Source organism: Geotrypetes seraphini, chromosome 11, assembly GCF_902459505.1.
Source record: "Geotrypetes seraphini chromosome 11, aGeoSer1.1, whole genome shotgun sequence".
NCBI classification, from domain to species: domain Eukaryota; kingdom Metazoa; phylum Chordata; class Amphibia; order Gymnophiona; family Dermophiidae; genus Geotrypetes; species Geotrypetes seraphini.
In genome coordinates, this window is record NC_047094.1 from 54936272 (window position 1) to 54949678 (window position 13407).

Here is a 13407-nt window from a genome sequence, read left to right on the forward strand (position 1 = left end):
ACTCATATGGATAGTGGTGGCTGTCTGACTACTGCTCAGCTGGAAATAAATATTACCAAGATAGGCTGTAAGAATGAGAAACATCCATCCGTTAGGTGGCTCTACATGCCTCAACTCTGGAGAATGGAGAGTAACCCATCTGTCTAGAATGCGTCACCTATTGCACTGGAAATATATATATATATTTTTTAAGTGCAGGGAGAATAAGTACAGTTACTTACCATAACGGGGGTTAACCAGGGACAGCAGGCAGATATTCTCACATGTGGGTGACATCATCCACAGAGCCCCGGTATGTACAGCTCTAAAAGTGCATTACCACTAAGTTTTTAGAAACTTCACTTCTGCCTGCACCGCATATGTGTGAGTGCTTTCCTGTCTGACGTAGGTTTGCAGTTCCTCAGTTCCATAAGCAAGCTAAGAAGTGAACCAGGGGAGGAGGGTGGGTTGTGAGACTATCTGCCTGCTGTTCCTGGATAACACCTGTTACTATAAGTAACTGTAGGTCACTTTGGGTTATAAATATCTGAGCATGCTCATGAGCACAGAAAGGGCACTGTGGTTTGAACACAGAAAGTTACACATCAGCTTAGTAGTTAAAACAAAAAAATTAATTTATTTAGAAAATACAACAAAAAATCCGATGTATTTCACAACTGAATAACATTTCCTGTACAGAGAAATACAAACAGTCCCACAAGGAAGACTGGAATGATACAAGTGTGCAGCAGCTAAAAATTAAACACAGTTGTGTTTTTTTTAGTGTTCTAAACATTTTGACTCTAAAACCATTTTCAAGCATCTGTGAAGTGTCCCTGCAGTGATAACAAGGCACTGAAACAAAACCTGCTGGACCACATGTGTAACTGCTGAGACCTGGCCAGTTTGCATCCACTCTATTATGGTGCGGTGGAACAGCTCTTTCTGCTCAGACCACTTAATCTTTCATTTGCTGGGATCAGTTAGTTTCCAAAAATCTTACTCAAGATGGAACACAATCACATGGCTTCAGTGCCTAAGGAGCAAAGCCTTGCACCTTATGAAATGAGCTAAGAAACCAGGAATGAGTCACCTTTCACTTATCACCTAGAGTCACATGGTCACTGACCAACAGAGTCACAAGCAAGACAGACTCATTTTGTTGCTGTAAAATAAAAGCAGTTTATGAGCCCAAGTCCTGTTCTCTCTTGTCATGACATCACGGCAAATGAGAGCATAATGGAGGCGGCTTTTGTGAGAGGAACACCGCTTGACAATATATAATAAATGTTAAATGCCAGGTTCTCTGAAAATTAAAGAGGCTGCCCATGGCAATTAATAATCGGAAGCAAAATAAACAACGAAAGGTGACAGCAAACACATTCCCACTTTTGGACAGCCCTCTTGGCCTCTCAGATGTATCCTGCCTGGCTTCTTATTCATTTTAGTGTCTTTCTGTAAAATAAGCCTTGTTTCCCCCATCTGCCCCTCTCATTATTGCTACTGAGGTTCTTCCTACAACTTTGTTTGAGTTTTAATCCATATCTCAACAGAAATGAGACTTAGGAGCAAAGTTCAAGTAATTGGTCACAAGGATGCCTGCATGGCATGGAATAACCTGCACAGAAAAGGGGTAAGCAGAAAACACGGGGGGAAAAAATATGGATAACTTAGCAAGGAAAAGTCCAAGCCCACTAATAATGAGGATATCCTGAAAATGAAACACAGGCATTGGTAGTAATGTGAGTGGATAAAAACCCATCACTTTAACCTTCACGGGATAAGAGGAAACGCCTATTGAACCACAGCCACTATCATAAATGTGACCCCCTTTTGTAAAGCTTTGAATTTAAATACAATTTAATTATTTTGAGACAGAATACTGATCATACTTCAATGATACCTACCAACTTGATGAGGAGCTACTCGCATAGGGGGTGAACTGCTGAGGTGAATGTGTAGGTGAATCAGAATATACAATATGCAAGGAAATTCTTGGAATGACTTAACTTTGTTTAGCTTAAATTGTATTTAAGTTGGAATGTTGAGATGCTATAACGCATTGTGACATCACAATGTTATCCTCTGATAATTCTGCCAACCACGCAGAAGTACTGTATATAATCGACCACAAGTCAACTCATGCATAGGCTAAGGGGCAATTTTAGACCTAAAAATGGTCTAAAATCCCATATAGGTAACCCCTCACCTGAGCCAACACTAAACTCTCCCTCTTTTGTCTCCAATACCCCGCAGCAGCTAGCAAGCCTCTCTCTCTCTCCCACCCCCCATGGTGTGATCCTCTCTCCCTCCCTCCCTCCAAACAGTCAGTGCCCCCTGCCTGTACTTTACTAATTTCAGCCGCAAGCAGCCGGCGATCTTCCGAGGCTGCTTGCGACCTGTCCTGGAGCCATCTCTATGGTTTCTAAAAGGCTGACGATACATGCAGGGGAGAGAGGAAGGATTGCTACCTCAGGGTGTTGGAGGATCAGTGGTGGGTCTTGTGTATAAGTTGACCCTGGAGTTTTAGGGCTTTTTGTAACCCTAAATTTCTCCGCTTATAGTTGAGTATATATGGTATCTTTCTAAAGCAGTTTAAATAACTTGCAAATATGAACTCAAGAACACATACAAGCAATCCAACAGTTTCCTTTCACAGACAGGCTTTCATCACCAAAGGGACACTGGAAAGAACAAAATAAAACCAATTAAACATTCTATATTATCCCACACACATTCCAAAACAAATATTCCCTCCAAGTGCATCCCAAAGTGTTTTCCACGGTAGGATACTAACCACTAGAAAGGAAGGATGAGGGAGGATGGTCCTTGACAGACATCAGATAATTACCATTATCTTAGTCATATTTTACTAATCTTGGTCCAAATTGTTTTGAAATGAGGATACGCCAATCCACTTTTACTTTCTCTTTTCTCAGAAACCACATTTGATACTTGTAGACTTTCTAAAACCAAAATTGCTATTTCTCACTGCTTCCCTCAGTACATTTCATTGGTAGTTGACATCTCCATCTTTATCTTACCCAGTCTCTGGCTTTGAGCTTTCAGACACTGCTAAAGATGCATTCTGCAGAGGGTCCAACATGGTTTGTTACAGAGGCTGTGCCATAAGGCTTCTATCATACTCAGACTTCAAGCACAGACACCCTCCTTCAAAAGGAGGAGCCCACTACCTTTCTCCAATCTTTTAAGCACAACCCACGAGCCTTTCCTCTTAAAATTAAAATCCCTACCATGGAATTGATGGTCATAAAATGATTTCATCTACTGGATAAGGCATCCTCTATTTAAAATGCTCACAGATCACTCTGACAGCAGTCTTAAGCAAGAAACGGAAGAGTAAGAGAAAGGAATTACTGGGTGACTTATATGAAGTTTGTCACAGACAGCTCAGCTACATAGCTTTTTACCTACCGCTGAACACCTGATCTGTCTTCCTATAATTCCAAAAAAATGCCTCAGAACCTATAAAATTAGTTTTTAAGTTCTATATCCTCAAAGCTTTTCTTTTTGATAAAGAAATTTATAATTCTGTTTTGTCCATTCGACAGGCCTATTTTGTTCATTACAATATTTGAGTTTGTTTTCTTGTTTAGAATCAATGACCTAATGACAATGCCTCAACTAGTATTTAAGCTATGCAAAAATTTACATTTGGAGATTTCCTTATATGGTACTTCCTTCTTTAGAAGGATCTGATGCTAGTTTATATATTTTCTTTGTAAAATGAATACAATTAAAAAAAAAAAATTTTTTTTTGTAAGAACTCTGAATTAAAATTTTTTTTTTTTTTTTTTTTAAAGTTTATAAATAATGTTAAAAAAAGCAGATTCCCTCCTCCTATGGATCACAGGAGTAAAAATATGAAACCTAGGCTCCACCTCTCTCGCTTGATGTACAGTATATCACTGCTCAGGGCTCTTTTATACCAAGGAAGAGATCTCCTGTGCATTTCCCTGCATGAGGTTCTTGAAGGATGAGACCCAGGTTATTGGCATTAGAAGTGAATATTCTAAACTGGGTTAAAACAAAATACTGAAATAATGGCAATTTTGTTTACATAATGTCTCTTTTGACATGACTGCCCTGAATTAAAGAGGTGATAGAAGGCATTTGACTAGCTAGTTTATTGTCCGTTTGACAATATAGTAGCCAATGATTTCCTGTCATCTAGCACTTAACCCATTTAAAGTAGACTGCAGGATTTTAGTAAGCCAATTACACATGAAAATAAACAGGGAATGGCATGGGCACCTCAGCTAGATCCTGGACTGGATTATACAACACATATTACTGCTATCTGCAAAGTGCTTTCTAAGTATGGCTAGGAAAGGAACATGCTTTCAATCTGAACTGTCTACCTAAGATTCTTCTACCTGGTAACATGCTGCATCGTGGTCATGACTTGTCTAGAACAGGGCACTGCTTTACATTCCCAGATTCTGGAGTATCTAGAAAGAGCAGCACATGGTGTTAATGGTTTAAACGGCGGGGAAAAGGGGGTATTGAGTTTCAAGCAGGTTTGAAGCACTGAAAGAAATAAGACAATACCAAAAATGACGTGGGCAGATCAGTCTAAAGGTGCAGAACCAATAGCTTCATTCTACCCATAGCACAGAGACTGCTCCAGAAGAAGAGCTCAGTCTCCAGCCTCCTAGTATGGCTGAAGGTGATGGGAAAGGGCAATGCAAAAGCACCAACCCCTTTCCTGCTGCAGATGGAAGGGAGTGAGCTTCTTACCAACTCTCTTCAATCCTTATACAAAGGTAATGTTTATGTGCGGTGTGGGCACATCCCAAAAAGTCAAGTAAACTTTCTTTCAACAATTATCTTTCGAACAAAGTCCTCATTTTTAAGGTTACCTTTTGATTTTAGAAAATATAACTGAACACCAAGCCCTTTTTCTAAACAGCTACACACAATTCAAGGCATCAGTTTGGTGTCAGTGTAGGAAAAGTGACAGCAGTTTCCCCCAGGGCATCAGTTCCTATTGTACTGCTCAGAACTGAAATCTGGTGATGTGGCTTTACTGAATCCTGGGTAGAAATATGATTTTACAACTCTGCGAGGGATAGTACACAAATGTCTGAAGAACAGAACTCTTGGAGTATTCTGCCATGTTATTCATTTATTGTACTGGAACAAACCGATGCACCGTTGATATGTGTGTGAAGCAGCAACACTGCAATTATAGCATCAGCTCTGCACCAGCCTGACCCTGTTTCAGGGGGATGAGAGTCTAATGGCAGCAGGTTGGAGGGAGGGAGGGTGTTGGGAATAGATAGGACAATGTCTGGAATGAAAAATCTTCTTTTAAAAAATTGCTTTCTGAAGTCTAGAATATAAGTAGTGATGCATAAAAATCCGTGATGAGTAGGGCTACTTTTCCCTAAAATACAAGACCATTTCCAACCTCTCGCCCTTTCCAACAACAGAAATAAAATCCTATAAATCCCCTAAGACATAAGGCTTATGTAAAGTCTGATGTTCCCAACACTTCCTTTGCCTCCAAAATATATAATACTGAAAACAAAGTGTCCAATTACTTTTACTGCCCCACCTCTCTCCCAGAGGGCAGACACCAACACTTCTCCTGACTTATACCCCAAGAAAAAAAAAAAATTCAGCTAGCAAGAGAGGCTGATTTGGCCTTTCTGACAAATAAATCTCCTCTAGGAGGATAAATGCCAAAAAATGATCTGAAATGGCCTGCAGTGTTGTATTTAAAATCTTAACCCCCCCCCCATTCCTTCCCCCAGATTGACAACCTGGAGAAGAACGTGACGTGCTCCTATTTACACGCATGCCAGACAGTTTCCCTGACTGTTGTTACATGCCTAAAAACAGTTATTTTATATATCTATAAATAAGACAGAAAAAGCTAGCAAGCAGCTTCCTTTACAAACTCAGAGGTTCTGTTTGCTCCTTTTGGCAACAACCAGTCCAAATCTGAGCAAAACATGCCATCTTTTTAACTGCAACTTCTCTTTAGAGGATCCCAAGCGCCTCTAGGGAGGTCAAGGGTCAAAAATAACCTCCCTGCTCCCATCCTTTCATGGCGTGACTTGTTTTCTTGCTCTCAATTAATGCCTTCCATGTGTTTTCTTTCCCCATACTAAATAAGGCTCTCCACTGTCAAACTCTTGATGTTAAATCCTAAAGCATTCTGGCATGGCTCAATCCTCCTGCCATTAAAGGCTGAATTTAGTCAGTTCAAACTTCCTAAGCCAGGAACTGCAATATATCCTTTGTGAGCATGCAGATGCTGCACTGGCATAGAGAGGGTAATTCAGTAGCTAAGAAATTTTGCAGTTGCTTCGGGAGCAGTTCTGTGGTGGGCTCTGAGGAGGGCGGATGGACTTGGAACGTTTCAGGCTGTTCCCCTTACTGCTGCCGCCACTTCCACTGCCACTTGCCACTGAGTAGGAACGGCCGTGCATCATGACAGCATTCATACCATTGGCCATGGAGAAGGATTTCAGATGACTCTTGATGGCAACAGGCAAGGGAAGCTTGTCAATGAGGTGGACAGGTGTGCAGGAGACGATAGCACGGCAGCAGAGGTCCTGTAAGCTGAAAACTGTACAGAGAGAGAAAGGTCAGAGAGAGTTGAGAGAAAGAGGCTCATTTAATTCCTAGCATGAGATCTCTTAGCCAGCAACAAAGTTTGTACAGTGATTAAATACTGTATTTGGTATGCAGTACAGCCAGACAGCAAATTTTGGGCCTGCCTAGGGGCAGAACAGGTGGGCACAAAATATTCTCTCTGCTCATTCACCCTTTTTACCCCCTCCCCCAATTCATAATAAAAATTGCTGGTAGAGATCCTCAAACTCCACCAGTTCAAACCTCTTCCAGAGGCATCCAATGGCCCACAACACACCACTGCCAAGCTCTGAAGTCAGCTAGGCAGCAGTGTTCCTGAACCAGCACCTAGCATGGCCAGCTTTCACACATGCATGAGAAGTATGTGCTATGAGCCAGCTTAGGTTCAGGAATGCTGCTGCTGATTGTAGAGCTTGGTGGAGGACTGGAGGTTGTAGTTTTCAGCTGGTGAAGCTTAGGGATCTCTACCACCTACTATATAGGCCTGAGCTCTAAGTAAGTAGGCTCCAGCCTATGTTTCCTCATACATTCTAGGAGCATCACTCACAGATTTTACATGGTTGCTAACAAAAATACTTGCAAATCTGGAAAAATATTCATTTTTAGAACTTGTTGCTTACATGAGAAAAATCTGCATGCACCCGGCCAAGCCTTAGAGCGGTGTCTCGCAATCTTTCTCGAGCCATAGCACACTAACCGTAGTGGCTGCGGTTTCAGCCACCTAGAAACACGTGACATCACTGTGATGTCACGCGCATGCATGAAGGGTCTTCAGAAGGGCCCTGAGCTACTGGGGTGTGTGTGTGTTGTCAACAGGAAAGAGGGCTAGTGAAGAGGCGGCGCTGGCTGATTGCCTACAAGATGTGCCTCTCACAGTGAGAGGCACATCCTCTAGGCAATCAGCTGGCACCTTTCCTCCTCCCCAGTGTGCCACAGCATACCTGAAATCTCAGGAGAAGCACAGTTTACGATATACTGCCTTAGAGAGAGCACTGGCTCCAGCCCACCTATGGTTATGCTCCTGCTGATATGCACAAAGATATGTTTTGTTCTCTTCTCCTACCCATATAGTTAGGCATTTTTAAACTTTATTCTTCATACACAGCTCTCCATTATTTCTTCTCTCTTCTCTCAGATGTCAATTAGGAAAGTATATAAACTGTGCATTTATTCCTATTTCTCCCATATATTGGTCAAAGAAAATGCTACAACTTCTGATGACGTATAGCAGGGGTACTTGAACCTTACCTAGAGGTCTACAGGTCAGTCAGATTTTCAGGATACCTAATGAACATGCTTGAGAGAGATCTGTAAATAATGGAAGTGACAAGCATGCAAATCTTTCATTCATATTCATTAGGGATTATCCTAAAATCCCAGTGCCCATGGCACCTTTGATATATAGCAGTGTTTCTCAAACCTTTTTAGCTCTGGCGCACTAAACAGAGCAAATTTTTTCACGGCATATTATAATTGAAATTATAACATAGCTAAACCAATAAAATATTAAATTAGAGAATTATTTATTTAAAGTTTTTTAAGCTACGTATGCGTAATTGCAACAACTGTGAAACTAAAGTAGATAGAATAGAATTGCTAATCGATGTGATGGATGTGCTCGTTTTTGAGTGCAAATTAACTAAAAATGCGGCTCCATAGTCGACAAGCAAACACGCATTTCATTATCCACCATCTGAGTCGTTCTCTTTTTCTCAATTTAACTTCTGTCAGAGTTGAAAATCCAAGTTTGCAAAGATAAGAAGATTTAAATGGCCTTGATTTCTTTGTTGCTCAAATTAGGATAACTACTGCATAAAAAATAAAATTACTTGCTCTTAGTTTTCAAGGACCAGTCACATCAAAGAATGATGCTTGTCTGGGTAGTTGTATCCTTAATCACCTGGGCCAATCAGGCCTTAGGATTAGTGGGGGATGGGTGGACCTGCTATGCGGGGATGGGCCTGGAAGGGGCGGGCCCGTCTCATTTCGACGAGGCGGGCCTGTCGGCTGGACGGCAGCAAGACCCGTCCAGCCGACCAACATTTAAAGGTTAGTTGGGGGGAGGTTAGTTGGGGGAGAGGTTAGGGGAGTCATGGGAGGGAGGTCTTTAGCATGGGGGGTCCAGAGGGGGTCCGGCTTCCACGATAAGCGTAGCGGCCGCGTCTAATCTAACCCGATTCTCTAACTGTCGTCTGTAACATGGACACCGGTTACAGAATCAGGGTTAGTGTAGGCTCGATTCTGTATAGGACACCTCTCCTGGGCGTCCTATACAGAATCAGGGCCAAAGTGTTTGAGGTTTGTGCAGATGAGATATAGAGAATGACACGGTGACAAAATTCATCACCGTCCCCGTCCCCGCGGATAACCGCGGGAAATAAACCCATGTAATTTTCTAGTGTCTATTTCATCTTCTGTCCTTCTACACCAGCATTATTCAAAGCAAAGCTTGCGGGTCAGTGGTTGTGGCTAATTATACTCTGATTCATCCCTCTCTCCTTAAAGAATGACATGAAGATGGTTTCCCGCGGTTATCCGCGGGGACGGGAACGGTGATGAATTTTGTCACCGTGTCATTCTCTAGATGAGAACAGAGCTTGCAGGAATGGGGCAGGGACAGGAAAAGAACTCACCATGACTGGAAAATGAGTTCCCGCAGGGAAGGGGAAAAATTTGTCCCAGTGTCATTCTCTAATCCTTACGCACACAAATGCTCATTACATTGACAGACTTTTGTGTACGCAACGTACGTGTCATCTATTCTAGTGTATACTTATGAAAGGAAATTTTTAAAAAAGTAAAATTCTGCAATCTCTCATGGCACACCCAGAATTTCTTTGAGGTGCACCACTCTGCTATGGCACACGGTTTGCGAAACACTGATGTATAGGAAAAAAAAAAATGCAACTTTTCGCAAAGCTATTTCCAATTTGTGTCCAACTTATAAAGCTAAGCTGCTTATCTATAGCAGCTGTTCTCTGAAAACAGCACTCACCAACCATACTCATGGGTGAAATCCCCTGATAATGCAGATGATTATGTTTTCCAGTGTCTTGCAAGTAAATTCCTAGCAATTTCTTAGAGATTAAGGCCCTGATGCACAAAAGGTTTCCTTGCAAGTAAGACTGGTTTTAACCATTCTTTTTTGCAAGGAAACTCTCTTTCCAATGCACAGAAGGTTTCTCCTTGGCTGCTACCGATCGTCAGTAGCAGCCACCAAGAATCCTATATAAATGCAATACAAGGAGCTCATTAGTATTCTAATGAGAACTCCGTGTAATGCATAGCAGGGAAACTCGTTTCCTGTGCAAAACTTAACAGGGTCTGAGCTGTCATAGCCTTACTTTCCTGTTAGTGCCTGAACACTGATTGGCTCAGGCACTGACAGGAAACTGACAGCTCAGATCCAGCTGTAGGCTTGAATTGGGGTTTCCCCTGCTGGCTCCTGCTTTGGAGTTGGCAAGGGAAACCAATCAGCTGTTTATTTGTTTTTTTAATAGGCGTATGAGCTTTGCCTATTAAAAACCAAAACAAAAACCCGCCCCCCTTTCCCCATGCTGCAGCCTCTTCCTCCGATCCTTTGTATTTTAAATCTGCAGAAAGGATGTCTACTTCCTCTTGCCACCAGGATCCCCACTCCCCAACAGCCCCAGGTACCTCCCCCAAACCTTTTTTTTGTGCATCGCATCACTAGCTAGTTTGCATTTTACCTAATTTGAACGGCTAAGTTGGAGAATAAGCGATCGCGCAGAAAACCATGCAGTGAGCCGTTTTATGCAATGGGTCGACAGTTATGATTTATTTATTTAATCAGATTTCTATCCCATCCTCCCAGTAGATCAGAACGGGTTACAAGCCAACATTCACAGTGGAATACATTTGGACAGTACAACGATTGTACAGCAACTTAAGTACAAGTTAAGAAGAATGGAGAGGAGAGTGCAGAAAGGAATGGGGAATTTAAGGGGGGAAGGGGGGCTGATTGCAGTTGGAATTTTAGTTGAAGAGGAGGGTCTTCACCACTTTCCTGAAGGTCATCAATGAGTTCTGTAATCTGATTTGCGGGGGAGTTGATTCCAGAGTTGGGGGATGAAGTGGCTGTAGGAGCATTTGTGGGCAGTTTCTAACAGGAGAGACCTTCCTGGTGGGATGCATAGGTGTCTCTCCATTTCAGAGTGGAGCAGGTGGGTGGGGGTATACAGGGTTAGTGTGGATCCTAAGTAGGCTGGGGTGGTGGCGTAGATTCTTTTATGTGCTATTACCAGGGCCTTGAATGTGCTTGATCGTAAGCCAGTGGTAGTTGAGGTTGTGTAGGAGGCGGATTGCTACATTTTGTACACCCTGGAGGCATTTGAGATCCTTTCTGGCCACTCCATTAAATATGGAGTTGCAGTAATCCATCCTGGCAAGAACATAGTCATAGAGGAGTTGGGCTAGGTCTGGTTTGGAGATGTAGGGCTTGATCCTTCTCAGTTGGTGGAGGTAGTAGAAGGAGGTAGAAACTACTTGAGATATGTGGATGGACAGGGACAGGTGGTTTAGCAATGATCGTTAGGCAACTGGTGAATTTAGTGCATCTAGTCATCTGGAAAGAGAGATCAATAACTAAACTGACCCTCTGAGTAGCCTTTTATTATAGAAACAAAGTAGCCCCTGAATCATACTGGAATGAAATAGATAACTCATTACTTCTCTCCCCATCCCTGACTGGGGGCTGGATTCTCTAATATCACCAGTGAAATCCAATGGGCTGCTGTTGCAAATGTAAATAATGATTTCAAAAGGATGAGTCATTCTTGAAGAACCGCACATGCAAATTAGGTTAGCAGAGGTTCACCTAATTTACAGACGATGAGATGAGATGCTGGTGATAGCGACTGGCACATGCACAGAATAGTCCATATAAAGAGGTGTAAATGTGTGCATGTGCTGGGAAAAGCTATGCCATAGGCATGCATATCGTGGGCATGCCTTATTGGAGTGAAATATTTGCACATGCCATAGGTGCATGTCACATGTGGCTGTAGCTGTTAGACTACATTGTTGTGTCAATCATAGGCATGCCACGCTATTGGATGGAGGGGAAAGGAAGAGAGGGGAGGTGCGTCAGCTTTCAACAAGCGTGCATAAGACACACCTTTAATACATGTGACCAAGATGCGTGCTTTTTAGATTTCCCCTCCTCCCAACTATTATACTACTCTAATTTATGTGAATGGTGTATTAAAAAAAAAAAAAAATATATTATCATGAGCCACAGCCAGAAACAAATGCCCGAGAAGCACTTTTCACAGCACCAGCACCCCCAGACCGGCTGGTGCTGCACTTGGAGATGATAGCGAATTGCTTGGAGTGCTTGTTTAAATATTAATGAGCTTGTTGTAATACATTTGCATGGCAAAGTCAAATACTGCCACGTTAAACCGGCTAAACATCTTGTGGAATGTGCTTTCTAGGAGATCAGCGACTGAATACCACAAGCAATAAATACTGAGATGGCCATCTATATCCATCTTGAAATGGTAGCCTTAGATGCCGGTCTACTGCATCTAGCCTGACTGGTGAGAACAAATAGATGGTCTGACAATTGGAACTCACTGGTGACCTCCAGATAACATAGGAGGGCTCACCTATGTTATCTGGATAACATAGGAGGGCTCACATATTCAGATTTCTCAGAATATGGTCCTTTTTCTTTGACCCTGTGGTCTGGAACACTGGTAAGCTTACCTCTTGATTGACATGAAATGCTGAAATTACTTTCAGCAAAAAGGATAGGACTATGCAGAAGGAAACTCCTGCCTCCGTGACCTTGAAGAAGGGCTCCCTGCATGATAGTGTCTGCAGCTCTGAGACTCTCTCGCTGACGTAATAGCCTCAAGGAAAACAGTGTTGATGGTAAGATCCAACAAGGATGCCTCTTGAATAGGCTCATACAGAGCCTGACTGAGGCCTTGCAAAATCACGTTAAGGTTCCACATCAGAAATGGTTGTTTAACCAGTGGTCTGAGCCTTAGTGACCCCTTTAGGAATCTGGCTATGTCTGAATGAGGAGCTAGGCTCTGAAGCACAAGAGGCCTGCCACTTGAACCCTGAGTGACACCACTGTGAGGCCTATGTTGAGACCTGCTTGGAGGATGACTAGCACCACTGTGATCAGAGCACTAAACAGCCCCACCTTCTCTTTTGTGCACCAAGCCTTAATATAAGCAGAGACCATTGTAGGATTCATGGCTCTGAGGAGAATAGCAATGGCTACCTCTGAGTATCCTTTACGTTCCAACGCCATGCGCTCAAGAGCCATACCATAAGACCAAAGCAATCCGGATCTTCCAGCAAAACTGGAAGTTATATTGGAAGGAGGGACTCAGCCAGAGGAAGGGCCCAGAGCAGGTCTGCGACATTGCCTCTTTGGCGATGAAGCTTCTAAGAGGCTGGTAGGCTCAGGGTGGGCGGCACAAAGGTAGGGGAGTTGCAACATTTTTTTTTTTTTTCCGTTTGACCCGTGATCATGAGGGAGGGGGGTAGGCTGACAGATGCATGATTGTGAGGGGGGCTGCTGGCTGGGAGAAGAGGGGAGGTGGGATGGGAGGCAACTCACGGCAGTCATCTTTTATTGTGGGAACAAGGCCCTTTATCGCTCCCGCAGGGCGGTGAAAAGCCTTGTTCCCGAACCCACAGCAAACGGGCCAAATGTTTCCCCATTCCTCTGGGTTTACCGCAGCTTACCATGGAAAACAGTCACTGTATCATTCTCTAGCCTTGCTGAGCTCTCTGAGGATGCCTCACAGCCTGCAATCA

General features: G+C 42.9%; 1 protein-coding gene across 1 annotated transcript in view; it reads right to left on the bottom strand.

Moving 5' to 3' along the window:
- Positions 1–589: 589 nt before the first annotated feature.
- RAB40C (RAB40C, member RAS oncogene family) overlaps positions 590–13407 on the bottom strand; it is a 93438-nt gene continuing 80620 nt past the window's right edge. The window contains exon 6 of the mRNA XM_033914051.1: positions 590–6580. Within this exon, the coding sequence (XP_033769942.1) occupies positions 6297–6580 (284 nt within the window). The 3' untranslated portion in view covers positions 590–6296. The remainder of the gene's footprint in view (positions 6581–13407) is intronic.